The sequence below is a fragment of the Pimephales promelas genome, chromosome 1, assembly GCF_988280905.1.
Source record: "Pimephales promelas chromosome 1, fPimPro1.hap1.1, whole genome shotgun sequence".
NCBI lineage: Eukaryota > Metazoa > Chordata > Actinopteri > Cypriniformes > Leuciscidae > Pimephales > Pimephales promelas.
In genome coordinates, this window is record NC_142769.1 from 45,405,088 (window position 1) to 45,422,654 (window position 17,567).

Sequence of the window (17,567 nt, forward strand, 5' to 3'; positions counted from 1 at the left end):
GGTTTGTTTACTCCTAAAACTTGAATCAAATTTTACCAGATACACTACCGTTCAAATTTTTGGCAAGATTTATGTTTTTGAAAGCGTCTCTTGTTCACCATGCCTGATTTATTTGATTAAATTCATATGCATTAAACTTTAAAATCAAGTTCCATCTCTAAATGGATAAATACGAACAAGCATCACAGAAAAAATGCATCACAGCTTCCACAAAAAATATTACGCATTCATAATATTTTCAGCATTGATAATAATAATAGGAAATGTAACTTGAGAAAAGTTCCACAGAACAGCATTTATTTGAAATGGAAATCTCTTTGGCAACATTATAAGTGTATTTTTTCTTTCTTCTCCCTCTTTTCCCCATTCTATCCCTGTCTGTTTATACATGCACTCTGTCATTCATCAACCTCTGTTATTTACCATGGTCACCACCAGCATCTTGGCAAAAAGAGTGGAGGTCCCCGAAGCTGCACCCTGCTCTGTGTCCTGCTCCCTTCATCTCTGCAGAACATATTAACCCGCAGCGTCATCCAAACTCCCCACTTTCTGCATTGTCTTCATCCCATGTACTTCCTCAGTCAATGGGGGTTTCTGCTATTACTCCCAATCCTGGTGTAACGTCTCCCAGTGTAGCTCCTTCCTCTGAGTCTGTCTCTACTTGTGGCTCTCAAACCATGTCTGCTGCCATCCTCGCTCCTCCTTCAGCATCATTGGTTTCTCTCTCTATTGCTCCTGCCGCCTCATCTAGCTCTCGGTCCACCCCTTATCCTACTGTTTCTGGTGCTCCTCTATGCTCCTCTCATGGTGTTGGTCCTGTGGTCACGGCATCTGTTGTCTCTGACTCAGGTAGAGAACAAACAAAGACTGTTCTAAACTCATTTGCATGTGTTAAACTGTTGAACTGATCAGTTTTCATCTTTTGAGTTTAAGATGAAAGCATTCATCTGCATTGTGAAAGGGTTTCGGATGGCCTTTCAATGGAGCATGAATATTGTGAAAGCTCTAATGCTCGCTGTCTGATTAGTTTATTCAACAATGAAAATAGTCATTTACTCACCCTTATAATATTCCAAACCTGTTGGCTTTTGAAAAGAAAGTAATTGAGGCTATGGCAGTAAAATTATGACACATTATGATAACAAAATATGTTGAATCGCACAAATTAAAAACAAAAAAACAAAAAAGTGCTTGCATTTTAATCCGTGTTAATTTATTATCATTAAGATACTATTATATTTTTTTATATATCTTCCTGTTTTCATTTGAATTAAAACAAGTATTAGTAATTTTGTGTTTTGGGTCAGTTTGAGCTTTGCATTGATTTATTTTTTATTTTTATTTATTTTTATTCTCAGAAAATGAGAAATGTTGCTTTGACAAATAGCTGAAATAAAATAAGTTGTTTATATTTTATTTCGGTTAACAAAATATATATACTTACTTAATGATTTTAGCCTTAGTTAACTATAATAACATATATATATATATATATATATATGTTATTATATTACAATTATACAATTTTAATTTAAATTAACTAAATTTATTTTATTTATATATATTATATAAAACATTTTCAGTTCATTTTATTTTGCTTGACAGATTTGCTTCCACAGATTCAGTGGATATTCATCGTTGCACATCTAGAAACTGTAGAAATATCAGTAGAGTACAGATGCATATACTCTCATATAATTTGCATATAATTTGTATGTTTTTTTTTGGGTGAACCCAAACCGTTTAATTCCTCTCTGCACTCATCTCATCCTTCTCAACCATTCTTCCTTTGTAATCCTTCTCTCCTTTTTCTATCATCTTCCTTTCTCATCTGGTCATTGCCAACCCCAGAGCCTCTCCCAGAGGTCCAGACGTCCGAATGGAGACATCAGGTTGTGCCCACAGTGGTTAGACCTAATGTGCGCAGGCCAATAGCCCCTTCTCCTGTAGATGCCCCAACCTCTCCTTTCATTCATCCTTCACCCTCTTCCATGATCCCTGACCCCCACATTCACACCCAAACATCCCCTGTAGCCCCTGTTATTGCCTCCATTTCAGTCCCTTCCTCTGACTCACTCACAGGTATATGTTGGTCTGAACCTTTATCTGAGTTTCATTCTCACTCTGTGTGTGTTCATATAGTCTTTGTGTGTTTTACATTGATCAACAGATTTAAACATGGCTTGAGCTAGTGAGATCTGTTTTAGATTACACTCCAACATTTCTTGCATAACAGCACAGGGTCAGAAGGGCCACACATTCCATTCTTCCTAGTGGATTGCATACATCCATCATAACTATAAAACTGCTTAAAACAGTTTTTCTGACTAACTGATACAATGTTAATACTAGCAACATTCAGTTAAACAATAGTTTAAGTATTATTGGTATTCTAGTTTTGCTTTTCCCATAAACATACAGGTGTTTCAATAGTATAAAAAGAGAAATGAAACGGGGTTATTAATAACAATCAGATAACTCATTCAATAAGTCTTAAATTACAAGATGCTAGGCCCCCTGGAGGACACATGAAAAAAAAACTACCCAGTAACACCCTAGTGTTCAAAAGTTTGGGGTTGGTTGGAATTTATCTTCACCAGGGCTGTATTTATTTGATCAAAAAATACAGTGCAAACTATAATAGTGTGAAAGATTGCATGATTTAAAAGATATATTGCAAAAAGTATTTTATTTTTGTCATGGCAAAGCTGAATTTTCAGCATCATTACTCCACAAGATCCTTCTGAAATCATTCTAATATGCTGAAAAGAAAGATCAAAACAACAGAATTGATTTGAGATAGAAATGTTTCGTAAAATTATACATTTCTTTATTCAGCGTTCTTGCTGAATAAAAGTATTGTCTTTATAAAAATCTTTCAAACCCCAAATATTTGAACATATCATAACAGATGCATGGTTCACATAATAAATTGATAAATTCGGAACATGTAATTTGTATGATTTGAATTTTTATATATATATATATATATATATATATATATATATACACACACACACATTGATCTTGCAAGCATATGTGTACCTTAACAAAAATGTACAAGGCTTGAGCTTTCTCTCAATTCCATATTGTGTGCTGTGTTATCTTTAGATAATGCATCAGTAGAATGCTTGTTGAATGATGCCTTATCTTTTGTGCTTAATATTTTGTAAAATATATAACAAATGATACTGTATATTATATTATATTATATTATATTATATTATATTATATTATATTATATTTCAGAGACGCACAGACAGTTAAGTGTACTACCAGAAGAGGAATATCCCAATACTGTGTGTACTGGTGAGTATTCACTACAGCTGCTTTTATTGCTATTGCTCATTGTTTCTAAATTTCTAAATAAATAAAATAAATCTCTCTTGACATATTGGTAATTCTTTTGTGATCTCTGTGAATATCTCTGCAGCTGATGAGGATGCAAGCGCAAAACCTTCAGATGTTCCTCAGAACCATGAACCTCACCCTCGCAGAGCCGGAGTCATCAGTATAGCCAGCCAAAGACCAAACAACTCCATGGACAAGCAACGGCCTGTTTTTGGACTTGAGGTTGTCCGGCCTGCAAGAGGGTGAGTAATATGAAGAAAATTGGTTGATGTCAATAGCAAGTGCATTGATGGAGTGAAGTTGTTTGTTGACATCAGCAATACACTGACAATTTGGTATTAATTGCTGGAATACTGTAGTGTTGCATTTACTACTATGGATGACTTTATTGTGAACACAAACACTTTTTTTTGGATGCAAAAATAACAACCTAATGTATTTTATATTTTCTTACTTTCTTACTTCATTCTTTATTTTACTTTATATTTTTATTTCATTTGTATTATTATTTTCTTATTAATTTTGTATTTTATTGTATTTATTTCATTCTTTATTATTTTTTTATTATTTTTTTTTCATTTCATTTCATTTGATTCTTTATTTTATTTTATTTATTTACTTTAATTTTTTATTTTATTTTATTTAGTTATTTTATATATATTTTTGAGTTTTCCTGTGTTGCATGCATTTTTATGAACACTTACATTTGTGAGGATTTTAACCCTGCATTAAAACCAAAATGAGATAAATTTAGTGAAAAATCACACTTCCCACAAGGTGACTAAAGCAACAAGCCAGTTTTGAATTTCATAGAAATGGTTATTGATATGTTGAGGCTATTGGGTTACTTTGGTCTAAATGAAGTCCATTAATTTGCTTTTTTTATTAGTTTGCATGTTTAAACATAAGTTCCACCGTGATGAATGGGGAAAAAATAACGAATGCGCATTTGTATCTTCATACCAAGTGGGGCATGAAACAATTGTTGTTTAAAATTGGTTTAAAATGACTTTGCATTTCAGCATGGTGTTTCATTAACACTATTTATTCAGAGAAAGGTAATTGACATTGGTTTAAGGTGATGCCATGCAGTATAATTTAAAGTTTTCCTTGGTATCATCTCAGCACTGCTCATCAGTTCTGATGTTTTTTCTTCTTAGACCAGAGAGTATGACCTCTCTACTGCCCACATATGAACATATATCACCCAATGTCACTAATGTCCAACATTTTGAGCTGCCAAAACCAGAGCCGTCTGATACCGATAGAGTATCCACTACTGCAGCCCTCGAAACCGTCCCAGAACCTGCTCCGGCCCCTACATTTGCCGCCCCATTAACTAAGGTCCAGATCAATCAGTCAGAGATTTCACAGAGCTCTGCTGAGCTGGCCGTTTTACTCCCAGCTGCACATGAGCAGAGAGAAGACAAGATGATTCCTTGTAAAGACAAAACAGAGCCGTCTCAAAGTAGCTTTCAATCAGCGGAAATACAAGAGCAAGAAGAATCTGTGCCACAGCTGCTCTCAAATCCAGAACTGTCCCAGTCAGATCAAATTGATGAAGGGTAAGTATGTTCTGCACTGAGCATACTGTGTTACATTTTATGCTTATTATGCTATATTAATATAAAATGCATATACTGTATGTGTTGCGGTCCATTCGCTTATTATTCATAAATCCATTTTACATCCTCCCTCTGATCTCTGTTCTAATGTCCCTGTCCCTCAGCGCCAAAAGCTTGGCCGCTTTGCTGCCCTCTTGCCCAAAAGTATCACATTCTCCTTGGTCACCATCCATATTGGTTGATAAAACAGTTGAAAATCAAAAAGGAGACTTGTTTGTTGATGGACTACCTAGAATGAACCAGGAATTAAGTGTTCTCCCCGTCTGCAAGAAAGCACATGAAGTTGACAGTTCTCCATCTGTTCCCAGCATGGTGTATCTTCTTCCAGCCTGTCCGAAGACTGCTTTTGTACCTGGGATGCCATCTATTATCATTCAAGACACTAAGTGGCCTTGGGAAGGGTCTGTGAGGATACTGAACGAGTACATTCAAAAAGAGAAACCAGCCAAATGTATTCAAGATATGGATTGCTCATTGTATGATGGAATCCATGTGGAAAATATGATATCACTACATTTAACTTGCCCAAGAACTGCCAGGATCCCTGGATTCCCATCTTTGCCTTACAATATGATCAGTCTTCTACCATTATGTCCAGATGTCTCAGTTGTTCCAGGTTTTCCTTCAAGATATCCAATCACTTGCACAGATGAAGTCTGGCCTAAAGAGAATTTAGTATTTTGTTTTAAGAAAAGTAAGGAACAGATTTTGCCAGCATCTTCAATGAAGGTGGATTCTGAAACGGCAAGAAAAATGGTTGCATTGAGGTCATCTTGTGCGGAAGCACCAAGGATTTCAGGATTTCCATCTGCTCCAATACTAGTTCCACCAAGTATGGTCAGGATTTCACCATGTTGTCCTAAAGTTTCCTGCATTGCTGGATTTCCATCTGCAAATGAACTTGGCAGTCAACAATGGCCGTCCAACAATGAAACATCTCTGATAATAGCACAAAAGAACCAGTCCAGTTTGCCTCAAGTTGAAAACATTTTGAACGAGGATCAGTTAACCGGGATAGTGAGCTTAGTACCATCTTGCCCAAGAAAAGCGAGGACTCCTGGTTTTCCATCAGCACCAAAACGAAAACAAGACACTACATTCTGTATGACAAAACTCCTACCTTCATGTCCAATCGCCTCTTGTGTCTTTGGAATATCAACTATACAAATTCCTCCAAGCACAACAGATTCACTTAAGCAGTGGCCAAAGGACATTAAACCATTTTGGATGAAGACACTAACATCTCAGCCATGTCATTTAATCTGTCCATATCCAACTGAAAACAAATCTATTTTTAACAATATGCTGTCATTGATACCATCTTGCCCTAGAAAAGCAAGAACACCTGGATTTCCTTCTGCACCGTGGCTCGTGCTTAAAACACAAATAACGTCTGGTACTCTGTCAACATGCCCTCAGACAGCTAAAACTCCAGGCTTCCCCTCTTTAGACCCAAGCCAAATTGATAAGGCTATGGTAAATAATTGGCCTTTTGAGGAGAAAGCCTTCTTTGTGAGAAGTTGTTCACCAGTGTTCACATCTGACAGGTTGAACATTTATTATCAGAACAAAGAGAGTTTTAAAGAAATGCATGCTATTTTGCCAAGTTGTCCAGTGAAAGCAAGTGTTCCTGGCTTTCCATCTGCACCAAAGCCCAAATCAATGCTTTATATTGTCCCTTCATGCCCAACATTTTCAAATGTGCCTGGGATGCTATCAAATGTAATATCTAAAGTGGAATTTCAGTGGCCTGAAAATGAAAGGCCATTATGGGTTAAACAATTAAATAGGAAATGTCAGTCCATGCTAGCCATTCCACCTCAGTACAGAGAAATGAATGATAAAGCTATCAATAGGGATATGGTAGCTTTGCGCCCAACTTGTGCAACCAGTGCTAAATTACCCGGCTTCCCATCTGCCCCAAGACTAAAAACTAAGGCGGCATCAGATATGGTTTCCCTCATGCCATCTTGTTCACATTTTACAAAAGTATCAGGTATGCCATCTGTTGATTTAGGAAATGAAGCAATGGATTCAAGTGCATGGCCTGTGGATGCAAAGCAACTGTACAGGAGGACCTCAAAGAATGAGTCTGATATGGTATGTTCTTCCTTGAATCAAACAAAAGACAATCACCTGAATTCAGACGTAGAAGACATGGGTATGATGCTGACATCCTGTGCAAAGCAGTCCAGTGTCCCTGGCTTTCCATCCACATGTTTTGAATCCCCACATATTCTTTATCAGACAAATAATAGCCAAGCGTCAATTGAAGATGTTTGCCATAAACAAGAAACTTCGACTGTACTTGGTCCAGCAGAAATTGAAATGGACCTGTCCAGTGCAAAAGAGTCTGGCAGTAGTTTTGCATTAGAGAAGACCAAGGAGAATGTGAACTTGTGGGCAAGGTGTGAGGAAGGACAAAAGGGAATTCTGGAGAGGGGGTAAGTTCAGAAGTTGAAGTTCATTTTGAATTGCTTATCAGTGGATAGTGCATGAAATACTTTGACACTTCTTTCTAGGAAAATGCATTTCAGAATGTGGCACTCCATACCGGACATGCCACTATTACTGACTGTTGAGGAGAGGTGAGTTTGGCAAGGAAACACAAGATAGAGTATTAATTTATTGCTTTGCCTTGCCCTAATTGCATCCAAATGTTTCCGTCTGCATAACATTAATCGACTGTGCTCCTAAAGGCATAGTTCACCCCAAAAGGAAAAATGCTGTTCCAAACCTGTATGAATTTCTTAATTAGTCAGTAGACCCTACAAGGTTGACCCTTTCATTTTTGGGTCAACCATGCCTTTAAATTGATATGCCTAATGTGTAGTGAAGACAATTTAGGCCTGCTGTAGTTACCAAGCCCATCAGTTCATGAAGTGTTCAGTAGGACACGTTCATTGAAACAGTTAATTGGCTGCCAGCAAATGGAATTGACGCATGCAGTCAAGTTGTCTTGTGTTGTCATGACATCTGATTATATGCTTATTTTTCTCAGCTGTCAAAGCATAAGTGCACAGACTCCACCTTCTGAAAACTACGGAGACACTCTGACTGAAAATGTTGACGTGGTTGAAGATAAATTATGGGCTGAACAAGACAGAACAGAACAGTTTGTTGACACTTTACAGAAAGAAGAGGAGACTACAGAAGATCACAATTGTCTGGTCCCTTCTACAGCAAAAGATCGACCCACAGGACTGCAACAAGAGTGTGTACCAAACATGGTATATCTTCTTCCATCATGTCCACTGTTCTCAAGAGTTTTGGGATGTCCATCTACAGCGCTGTCAAGCATATGCAAAACAGACCTACTCAACTGGCCAACTGATTTAAGTATAATTTGGGATGAGCCACGTAGGTCAACAAAAAAATTTTTGTTTATGCCAGATTTGGACAAATCCCCCTTTGAGGCAAAAATGGTGTCCCTGACATGCACATGTCCAAATGAAGCAAGAATTCCTGGCTTTGCATCTGCTAAAAGACTCACAGAGGCCCCATGTCCATCTCGCCCAGAAACATCCATTGTTGTTGACACATCTTTACAGACCCCAGTTCCAGAAGAAAAGTGTCACGAGGAGTGGCTGAGCATTGAAACATCATTATTGGAAGAACTTCCTGAGCCAAAGCAAGTTTTAGACATTGATAGCCCATTTGAGTATTTGGAGATCCCTGTAATGATGGTGGCCACTGTTCCATCTTCAACACTTGATTTCCCATCTGCACCAAACAGTGAAGAAATAATTACTCAATCGTGTGATGAATTAGACATTCAAGAGTCTACAGTTGCTGATTCTAAACAAAGGGATGATTCCAAGCCTGCAAATGAGATATTAAACATAATTTCTGAAAACGCTGCACAAATTCCAGATTCTACCCCTGAAACCCAAATTGAGCCAAATATGTTGGAGCTTCTCCCATCCTGTCCGGTGCTTTCTACAATTCCTGGATGTCCATCTCTAAGGGTCCTTGAAGGCAAGGAGTGCATTAGTGATCAATCAATAATCTTTTGCAATTTACTCAAAGACAGACAGACTGGTATTTTTGATCCCAGTACAGATGAAAAAGACTCACAGATTCTAGCTCTGGCACCAACATGCCCACAAGCATCATGTATTCCTGGCTTTCCATCTAGACCACATCCTAAGTCACAGATGGAGCCGAAAATGCAAAACATTTGTCCCTCTTGCCCAAAGGTTTCAAATGTAGCTGGTTGTCCGAGCATCCATATCCCAAAGACGTCCGATTGGCCTATGAGTACAGTCATTTTGTGGTCAAGTCAATTAAAGAAACTCCCTGTTGTTTTGGACATGGACAAGAAATGCAAAGAAAATGGTCATAGAATGTATGCTCTGGCACCTACATGTCCATCAGTGGTCTGTATTCCAGGTTTTCCATCTGTGCCCGAACCAATAATGCTTTGCATGCTTCCAGCTTGCCCGGAGAAGTCAATTGTTATTGGATTTTCTTCTAAAAGAGAGCATTTAGATTGGTCTATTGACAAGAAAACATTGTGCAATGCATCTTTTAAAAAACAACCTATTGTTCTTGTTGACAGAGTAGATTGGCTCAGTGAATTAACTAAAATAATGTTTGCATTGGCTCCAACCTGTCCATTAAAGGCAAGAATACCAGGATTTCCATATGCACCTAAGCGCAAAGCTACACTTCCTCCCAATATGGTTGATCTTCATCAGTCTGTTCCGAAGGCTTCAAGAATCATGGGATTCTCATCATATGAGAGGATAAACGCAGGAGCATGGTTTGCAGATGAAACACCCCTATTAAAGAGGCCATTGAGAACCAGATCCGAACTGCTTTTCCAGTTTAATTTAGCAACTCCATATGAAGAAACAGACATTTTGCAGAGGATGTTTACATTAGTACCCACCTGCCCGAAAGAAGCATGCATACCTGGTTTTCCCTCTCTTCCTCAGGTTAAAGTGGAGGGCTTCTATCTCAGTAAAGAACCAGACATAGTCAGCATTTTACATTCTTGCCCAATGATTTCTTGCATCGCAGGTGTTCCTACAGTAAAACCTATGCCCATAGAAGAGTCTCAAGGAAGGATATGGTCCGCCCAGAAGCCCATATGGGTCAAACCTCTTAAAGAAAGACCAGTTTTGTTTTTAAGTTGTACAAAGGATTATGAAGAGTATTCAAAAACTATGTTCTTGCTTACTCCTACCTGCCCTAATAAGGCCAGCAATTATGGTTTTCCATGCTCGGAAAGTTTAAAAAAAGAAGAGCATGTGATGACATTTGTCTTGCCATCTTCTTCAGAAGCTTCATTCTCTGCAAATGATGAAATAGGTTTCAATTACCTGGCCACTGAAGTGTCATGTTCTCCAGTTGAAGCAAGACTTCCTGATTTCCCACATTCTTCTACATATACAATTTTACCCTCAAGTCTACCACAAGAACACATTGAATTTGATGCTAAATTTACTCAATACATAGAATCAGAAAGCAATCAATCACTGGACATAACAGGAACTGGTAAGATACCCACCATTAGAGTGAGGCTTTAACATCGAACAAAATGTATTCTCAGAAATGTTAAGATTTTTTTAAATGTATTTTTTTAAGATAATCCTAAAGAAATAGGAAGTTTTCACAAGATGCCCTTGGTTGAAGGGTGAGTTACATAGCATGTTTTTTATTTGTGTTCTGTTGCTGCATTTGCACTAGATTTTGACATTGCTTGATTTGCTTATGTAAATTCAGACCACATTTCTTTTAGTATTTATTTTACTACTTTTTTATATTATATTATATTATCTTGACATTGTTATGGCTTCATGGGAGCTTAATGCAAGCTTGTTCATGTAAAGACAACACCCACTGTGTCATTCAAAATAGTCCAATGAAACATGCCTCAACATGATTTGAATTAACTGGCTAATATACGAGTTTCTTCACTAACACTATTATATCATCTCACTGTATGTTGTACCCTAAAAATGTTGGGTGTGTGCAGTGGTTAAAGTGGGATTTGGCAAACACTAAAAGTTTGTGTAGGTGCAACAGGGATAAATGACCCACCATGGGACAATATATCGAGTATTGTGGTACTTTTTGGGATAAGAGTGTTGCTGTTGCACCAAATATCACTTATTTACTTTATATTTTAATGGTTTTATTTGGGCCTATCCACACTGACATGATGATGATACTACTGTATGTTAAAGTTGCTTAACACTGGGACTAAAATTGAGCCCTGGCACTGTCACCCCAGCCCACATTATCATCCACAGCCCCACCCACGGGCATGTGCATTTAAATGTGAGGTAGTTGGGGGCTTCGGGGGACCAGCGAGATTCATTGAGATTAATGAATCTATTTATTCATTTATCTGAGGTGCCAGTATGCAGTTCCGGCCCACTTTAACCCCTTGGTGTGTGTACATGAGAGATATGCCGCATGGTGCATGTGAATTGCATCACAGACCCTGCAGACTTCACTTTTAACTCGTGAACAATTCTGTGTCAGTGTTGAAAACCATCAGGAGAAGTCTCTTTTAGAGGAGCAACATGTCGGGGAGCAGTCCACTAAAACCCATGATACCACCGAGCCAGGAGAGACTGCTCTAATGTTAGGATGGGAGGTTTTGGAGGCGGATGATACTTCCACAGAAAAAGAAGAACCTTCTGGTCTTGTTCAGAGTATAGTTGATGTCTTTCACAGAGGGTAAGATCGAAAAACATGAGCATGTTGGGATGATTATTTGTTGGAGAAAAACACTTAAAATCTATGTAGGTCAATTTCAACAGATTTATATAAATGTAATGAGAAATCAATAAAATGACCCTTAACCATATACAAAGGTTTTCTTTTGTTAGAGCAATTTATTTTCATTTACAGTAATATCATATTTTGCAGTTTGTTGTTTGGAAAACATTTTTTTTTTACTTTTCACATTTTAAGTGTTGCTTTCTTTTAGTTATGAGACCGTTGCAGCAATATTGCAGCCCTCTAGCTCTGGATCGGTAACGGACGCTTTAGATCCTCTCAACAGCCTTTCATCCTCTGGGGATCTCGAGGGCAGCGGGACTCGCATAGCTAGTGGACCTTATCAGTCATTGGAGCCAGCAGAGCCTGAGGTGTTCGATTCTGCTGAACCCTACATGTGGCGTTTGGTTAGTGGTTGTTCAGAAACATCACTGTCGTCAAAAGAATCTGAAAGCTGGTTTGTTGAAGATGAAGAATTTAGCCTAATGAGGAAGTGGCCCCCCTTGACGGAGGCTGACCTTCATGAGATAACTAAAGAAGAAGAGGATAACACGTGTGCTGACTCCTTGATACAAGAGGGTATAACTTATGTTCAAGAGGAAACCGGTAATGATGAGATTGTGACAGAAAGTAAAATGTTTGAGACATTGAGGGATGAGGTGTCAACAACGAAATTTCAAGAGGAGGGGTGAGTTCATCAAGAGTGTTGCATTCAAACTCAACAACGTCAGTCCTGCAAACAGCAGCATGGCTATATTCTATTTAATTTTTCACTTCCACATTTGCACACATTTTGCAGTGAAATTGCTGTATTTAAAAAAGAAATAAAGAAAAATTGGCCATGTGTTTAAATCTGCTTTTTGCCCTAAAGGTGCACAGTGTCATTTTAATGCCCCTAGTGGCACAGAATGGAATTGGAGAAAAATGATTGCAGCCAAATAAGTTATCAGCATTCAAATTACCATTAGCAGACAGGAACTATTTTGAAAGAGCCACAGTTTTTACTTACTGTTATATCTTCACATATAACTGGGAAGAGAAAGTATTTTAAAACAAGAACAAATACTCTGCACCCTTAAAGACATTTGCTTGTTTAGCTAAGATTGTGACATCTGTAGTGTTATTACAAAATCTGCACCTGTTGTGACTTTAATTTACTCTGCATGTTGCAAAGGTATGCCATTTCTGTTGGCTGTACTTTAAGCTGTGTTAATGTTGCTTAATTAAAAAGTATGTATCTGTTGGCTGTGGTTTATAAGTGTGTCATTGGAAAGCAGTATTCGTTACTTATCTCAAAACATAAATAAAAATTAGTGATACTGTATTTTTATCCTTAAGGCCACAACATCATATTGTGCAAGAAGTCTCTCTTTTCATCCAAAGGACTGGGGACGAATTGCTGGATAAAGAAACACCTATGTCTTTGTTGTTTTTAAAAAATCCTAATAACCTTAAGACTGTTGCAGAAGAGACTGATGTTTCAACTTCAGAAGAACTTTTGCCACCAAGAAGGAGCAAGAGGCAGGATATTCTTCAAGAGAACGTTCAGTTATCAACACCAGTTTCCAGTCCAGCTGAACCAAATGCTCAAAGTGACAACATCTGTGTCATAAAACAAACTGGACATACTTCACACAATGTACAGCCAGTTACAGCCCTCACCACCATCCGAAGTTCTTCAGCTACGGCAGATGAAGGTTCATCTTTAGAAACGCATGTCCCATTGTCATGGACCAAGAAATGCGAAAGTGCTTATTTTCCTGATGATACTTCAGTGAAAGAAGCAGCTGAAAATGAGTTAAAAGTATCCAAAATTGAGATTTGTACACCAGCACCCAAAGAGGAGACCACACCTCAAGAAATTACAGCATCATGTCATAGCAACGATGGAGAAAATGTTCCCCTATTGCCTCCCAAAGTCACACAAGTGTGTGCTCCTCAAAGGCGAAAGAGTAAAGCTCAAACCAGTATAAATGATACCAATGAAGAGTTTGAAATAAAGAGCATGTTGTCTTCTGTCATCAGCGATATGTCTCAGTCTGAAGAGTCAAGAAAGGCCCAAGCTGGTAATGAACTGATCTTGAAAGATCAGGTACAGCTGGATTTGAATGTTCCTGGTATGTCTGAAGTGAAAATGCGAAACAAATGCATTGATCTTCCAGTTCCAATGCCACGCGTGAAGAAACGTCTCAGTGGTTCTTTTACAGATGATCTTTCCTTCCCTTCATCCACACCTCCTTCTGAAGAAGATTCAGATAACATTGCTCCTCAAACAGAAGACCATCAAGATTCAACTCTTCCAGTCCCAGTACCACGTTCAAAGAAACGTCTCAGTGGTTCTTTTCCAGATGATCTCCCAGACCCTTCATCCACCCTTGTGTCTCAAGCAGATCCAGACAATATTGTTCTCCAAACAGAAGACCATCAAGATTTAAGTCTGCCAGTACCAGTACCACGTTCAAAGAAACGTCTCAGTGGTTCTTTTCCAGATGATCTCCCAGCCCCTTCACCCACCCTTGTGTCTCAAGCAGATTCAGACAATATTGTTGTCCAAACAGAAGACCAACAGGATTCAAGTCTGCCAGTGAAAATGCCACGTATAAAGAAACGTCTCAGTGGTTCTTTCCCAGATGATCTTCCAGCCCCTTCATCCACCCTTGTGTCTCAAGCAGATCCAGACAATATTGTTCTCCAAACAGAAGACCAACAGGATTCAAGTGTGCCAGTACCAGTACCACGTTCAAAAAAACATCTCACTGGTTCTTTCCCAGATGATCTCCCAGCCCCTTCATCCAGCCTTGTGTCTCAAGCAGATTCAGACAATATTGTTCTCCAAACAGAAGACCAACAGGATTCAAGTTCACCAGTCCCAGTGCCACGTATAAAGAAACTACTCAGTGGTTCTTTCCCAGATGATCTCCCAGCCCCTTCACCCACCCTTGTGTCTCAAACAGATTCAGACAATATTGTTCTCCAAACAGAAGACCAACAGGATTCAAGTCTGCCAGTACCAGTACCACGTTCAAAGAAACGACTCAGTGGTTCTTTCCCAGATGATCTCCCAGCCCCTTCATCCACCCTTGTGTCTCAAGCAGATCCAGACAACATTGCTCTTCAAACAGAAGACCAACAGGATTCAACTCTGCCAGTACCAGTACCACGTTCAAAGATACATCTCACTGGTTCTTTCCCAGATGATCTCCCAGCCCCTTCATCCACCCTTGTGTCTCAAGCAGATCCAGACAATATTGTTCTCCAAACAGAAGACCAACAGGATTCAACTATGCCAGTACCAGTACCACGTTCAAAGAAACGACTCACTGGTTCTTTCCCAGATGATCTTCCAGCCCCTTCATCCACCCTTGTGTCTCAAGCAGATTCAGACAACATTGCTCTTCAAACAGAAGACCAACAGGATTCAACTCTGCCAGTCCCAGTGCCACGTTCAAAGAAACAACTCAGTGGTTCTTTCCCAGATGATCTCCCAGCCCCTTCATCCACCCTTGTGTCTCAAGCAGATTCAGACAACATTGCTCTTCAAACAGAAGACCAACAGGATTCAACTCTGCCAGTCCCAGTACCACGTTCAAAGAAACGACTCACTGGTTCTTTCCCAGATGATCTCCCAGCCCCTTCATCCACCCTTGTGTCTCAAGCAGATTCAGACAACATTGCTCTTCAAACAGAAGACCAACAGGATTCAACTCTGCCAGTCCCAGTGCCACGTTCAAAGAAACAACTCAGTGGTTCTTTCCCAGATGATCTCCCAGCCCCTTCATCCAGCCTTGTGTCTCAAGCAGATTCAGACAATATTGTTCTCCAAACAGAAGACCAACAGGATTCAAGTTCACCAGTCCCAGTGCCACGTATAAAGAAACTACTCAGTGGTTCTTTCCCAGATGATCTCCCAGCCCCTTCACCCACCCTTGTGTCTCAAACAGATTCAGACAATATTGTTCTCCAAACAGAAGACCAACAGGATTCAAGTCTGCCAGTACCAGTACCACGTTCAAAGAAACGACTCAGTGGTTCTTTCCCAGATGATCTCCCAGCCCCTTCATCCACCCTTGTGTCTCAAGCAGATCCAGACAACATTGCTCTTCAAACAGAAGACCAACAGGATTCAACTCTGCCAGTACCAGTACCACGTTCAAAGATACATCTCACTGGTTCTTTCCCAGATGATCTCCCAGCCCCTTCATCCACCCTTGTGTCTCAAGCAGATCCAGACAATATTGTTCTCCAAACAGAAGACCAACAGGATTCAACTATGCCAGTACCAGTACCACGTTCAAAGAAACGACTCACTGGTTCTTTCCCAGATGATCTCCCAGCCCCTTCATCCACCCTTGTGTCTCAAGCAGATTCAGACAACATTGCTCTTCAAACAGAAGACCAACAGGATTCAACTCTGCCAGTCCCAGTGCCACGTTCAAAGAAACAACTCAGTGGTTCTTTCCCAGATGATCTCCCAGCCCCTTCATCCACCCTTGTGTCTCAAGCAGATTCAGACAACATTGCTCTTCAAACAGAAGACCAACAGGATTCAACTCTGCCAGTCCCAGTACCACGTTCAAAGAAACGACTCACTGGTTCTTTCCCAGATGATCTCCCAGCCCCTTCATCCACCCTTGTGTCTCAAGCAGATTCAGACAACATTGCTCTTCAAACAGAAGACCAACAGGATTCAACTCTGCCAGTCCCAGTGCCACGTTCAAAGAAACAACTCAGTGGTTCTTTCCCAGATGATCTCCCAGCCCCTTCATCCACTATTGTGTCTCAAGCAGATCCAGACAATATTGTTCTCCAAACAGAAGACGAACAGGATTCAACTCTGCCAGTCCCAGTACCACGTTCAAAGAAACGACTCAGTGGTTCTTTCCCAGATGATCTCCCAGCCCCTTCACCCACCCTTGTGTCTCAAGCAGATTCAGACAATATTGTTCTCCAAACAGAAGACCAACAGGATTCAACTCTGCCAGTACCAGTACCACGTTCAAAGAAACGTCTAAGTTGCTCATTTCCAGATGATCTCACTGATCCCTTGACTTGTCCACCTCCTCCTGTAGATTCTCTTAACATAGAAGTACTTCCTCTCTCAGACATTAAACAGTGTTCTGTCGAAGTGCCCACCGAGGTGAGGGCAGAATCAGGGATTAACAGCCTTGAGGCTGTTACAGCCTCAACCACCACAATTGCAAAAGAACTAGATCTAAACAAAAAGGATTTCGGTTTAGACCTCACTGGAAAGATATCTCCTGATGTGACAGTTAACAGTGAAATACACAAGACTGGTGCTCCACTTGGTGAACATTGTGAGGATAATGGGGAGAAGTCTCCTGTGAAAGAGCAACAAATTGAAAAAGATCAAAGTGTTGAAGAAGAAAAGGATGCTGTACATTCTGGAGATAATGAGGTTGATTTGGGCATGGACACTTTAGATGACTCAGGCGTTGTCTTAGATGTGTCTGGGTAAGTTTTGTAGGACCGACTGTCCCATTTGTAGACATTACACATGCACATTTTTATTTTCTATAAGTGCTGTAAGTGGTCAATAGAGGTGCTCTGTCTTTTGACCAATAATGTTGCTTCCTCAATGTTGGGTTTCAAAAACAATGCCAAAGTATGGGTAATTGAGTCATTAATGGTTTGACCTTTAAGTTGAACTGTTTGTCTTTATGAAAAATTTGCAAAATGTAAATTAAATAAATGAATGTATGATAAAGATGAAGACATTGGTGCTCATTTGTTTAATTTTGATATCATGCTTTCTGAAACTAATTCTGAATTTATTATTATGCTTGAAAGAGATGTATTTACATGAGTTGGAATAGCTTTTGCAATATTGGTTTATTT

At 39.4% G+C, this 17,567-nt stretch overlaps 1 protein-coding gene across 1 annotated transcript in view; it reads left to right on the top strand.

Moving 5' to 3' along the window:
- ehbp1l1a (EH domain binding protein 1 like 1a) overlaps nucleotides 1-17,567 on the top strand; it is a 46,984-nt gene that overhangs the window by 18,293 nt on the left and 11,124 nt on the right. The window contains exons 11-21 of the mRNA XM_089130242.1: nucleotides 439-849; nucleotides 3,250-3,309; nucleotides 3,434-3,593; nucleotides 4,512-4,916; nucleotides 5,081-7,420; nucleotides 7,499-7,564; nucleotides 7,978-10,478; nucleotides 10,569-10,617; nucleotides 11,472-11,669; nucleotides 11,923-12,399; nucleotides 13,050-17,183. Coding sequence (XP_088986368.1) covers nucleotides 439-849; nucleotides 3,250-3,309; nucleotides 3,434-3,593; nucleotides 4,512-4,916; nucleotides 5,081-7,420; nucleotides 7,499-7,564; nucleotides 7,978-10,478; nucleotides 10,569-10,617; nucleotides 11,472-11,669; nucleotides 11,923-12,399; nucleotides 13,050-17,183 — 10,801 coding nt within the window. The remainder of the gene's footprint in view (nucleotides 1-438; nucleotides 850-3,249; nucleotides 3,310-3,433; nucleotides 3,594-4,511; nucleotides 4,917-5,080; nucleotides 7,421-7,498; nucleotides 7,565-7,977; nucleotides 10,479-10,568; nucleotides 10,618-11,471; nucleotides 11,670-11,922; nucleotides 12,400-13,049; nucleotides 17,184-17,567) is intronic.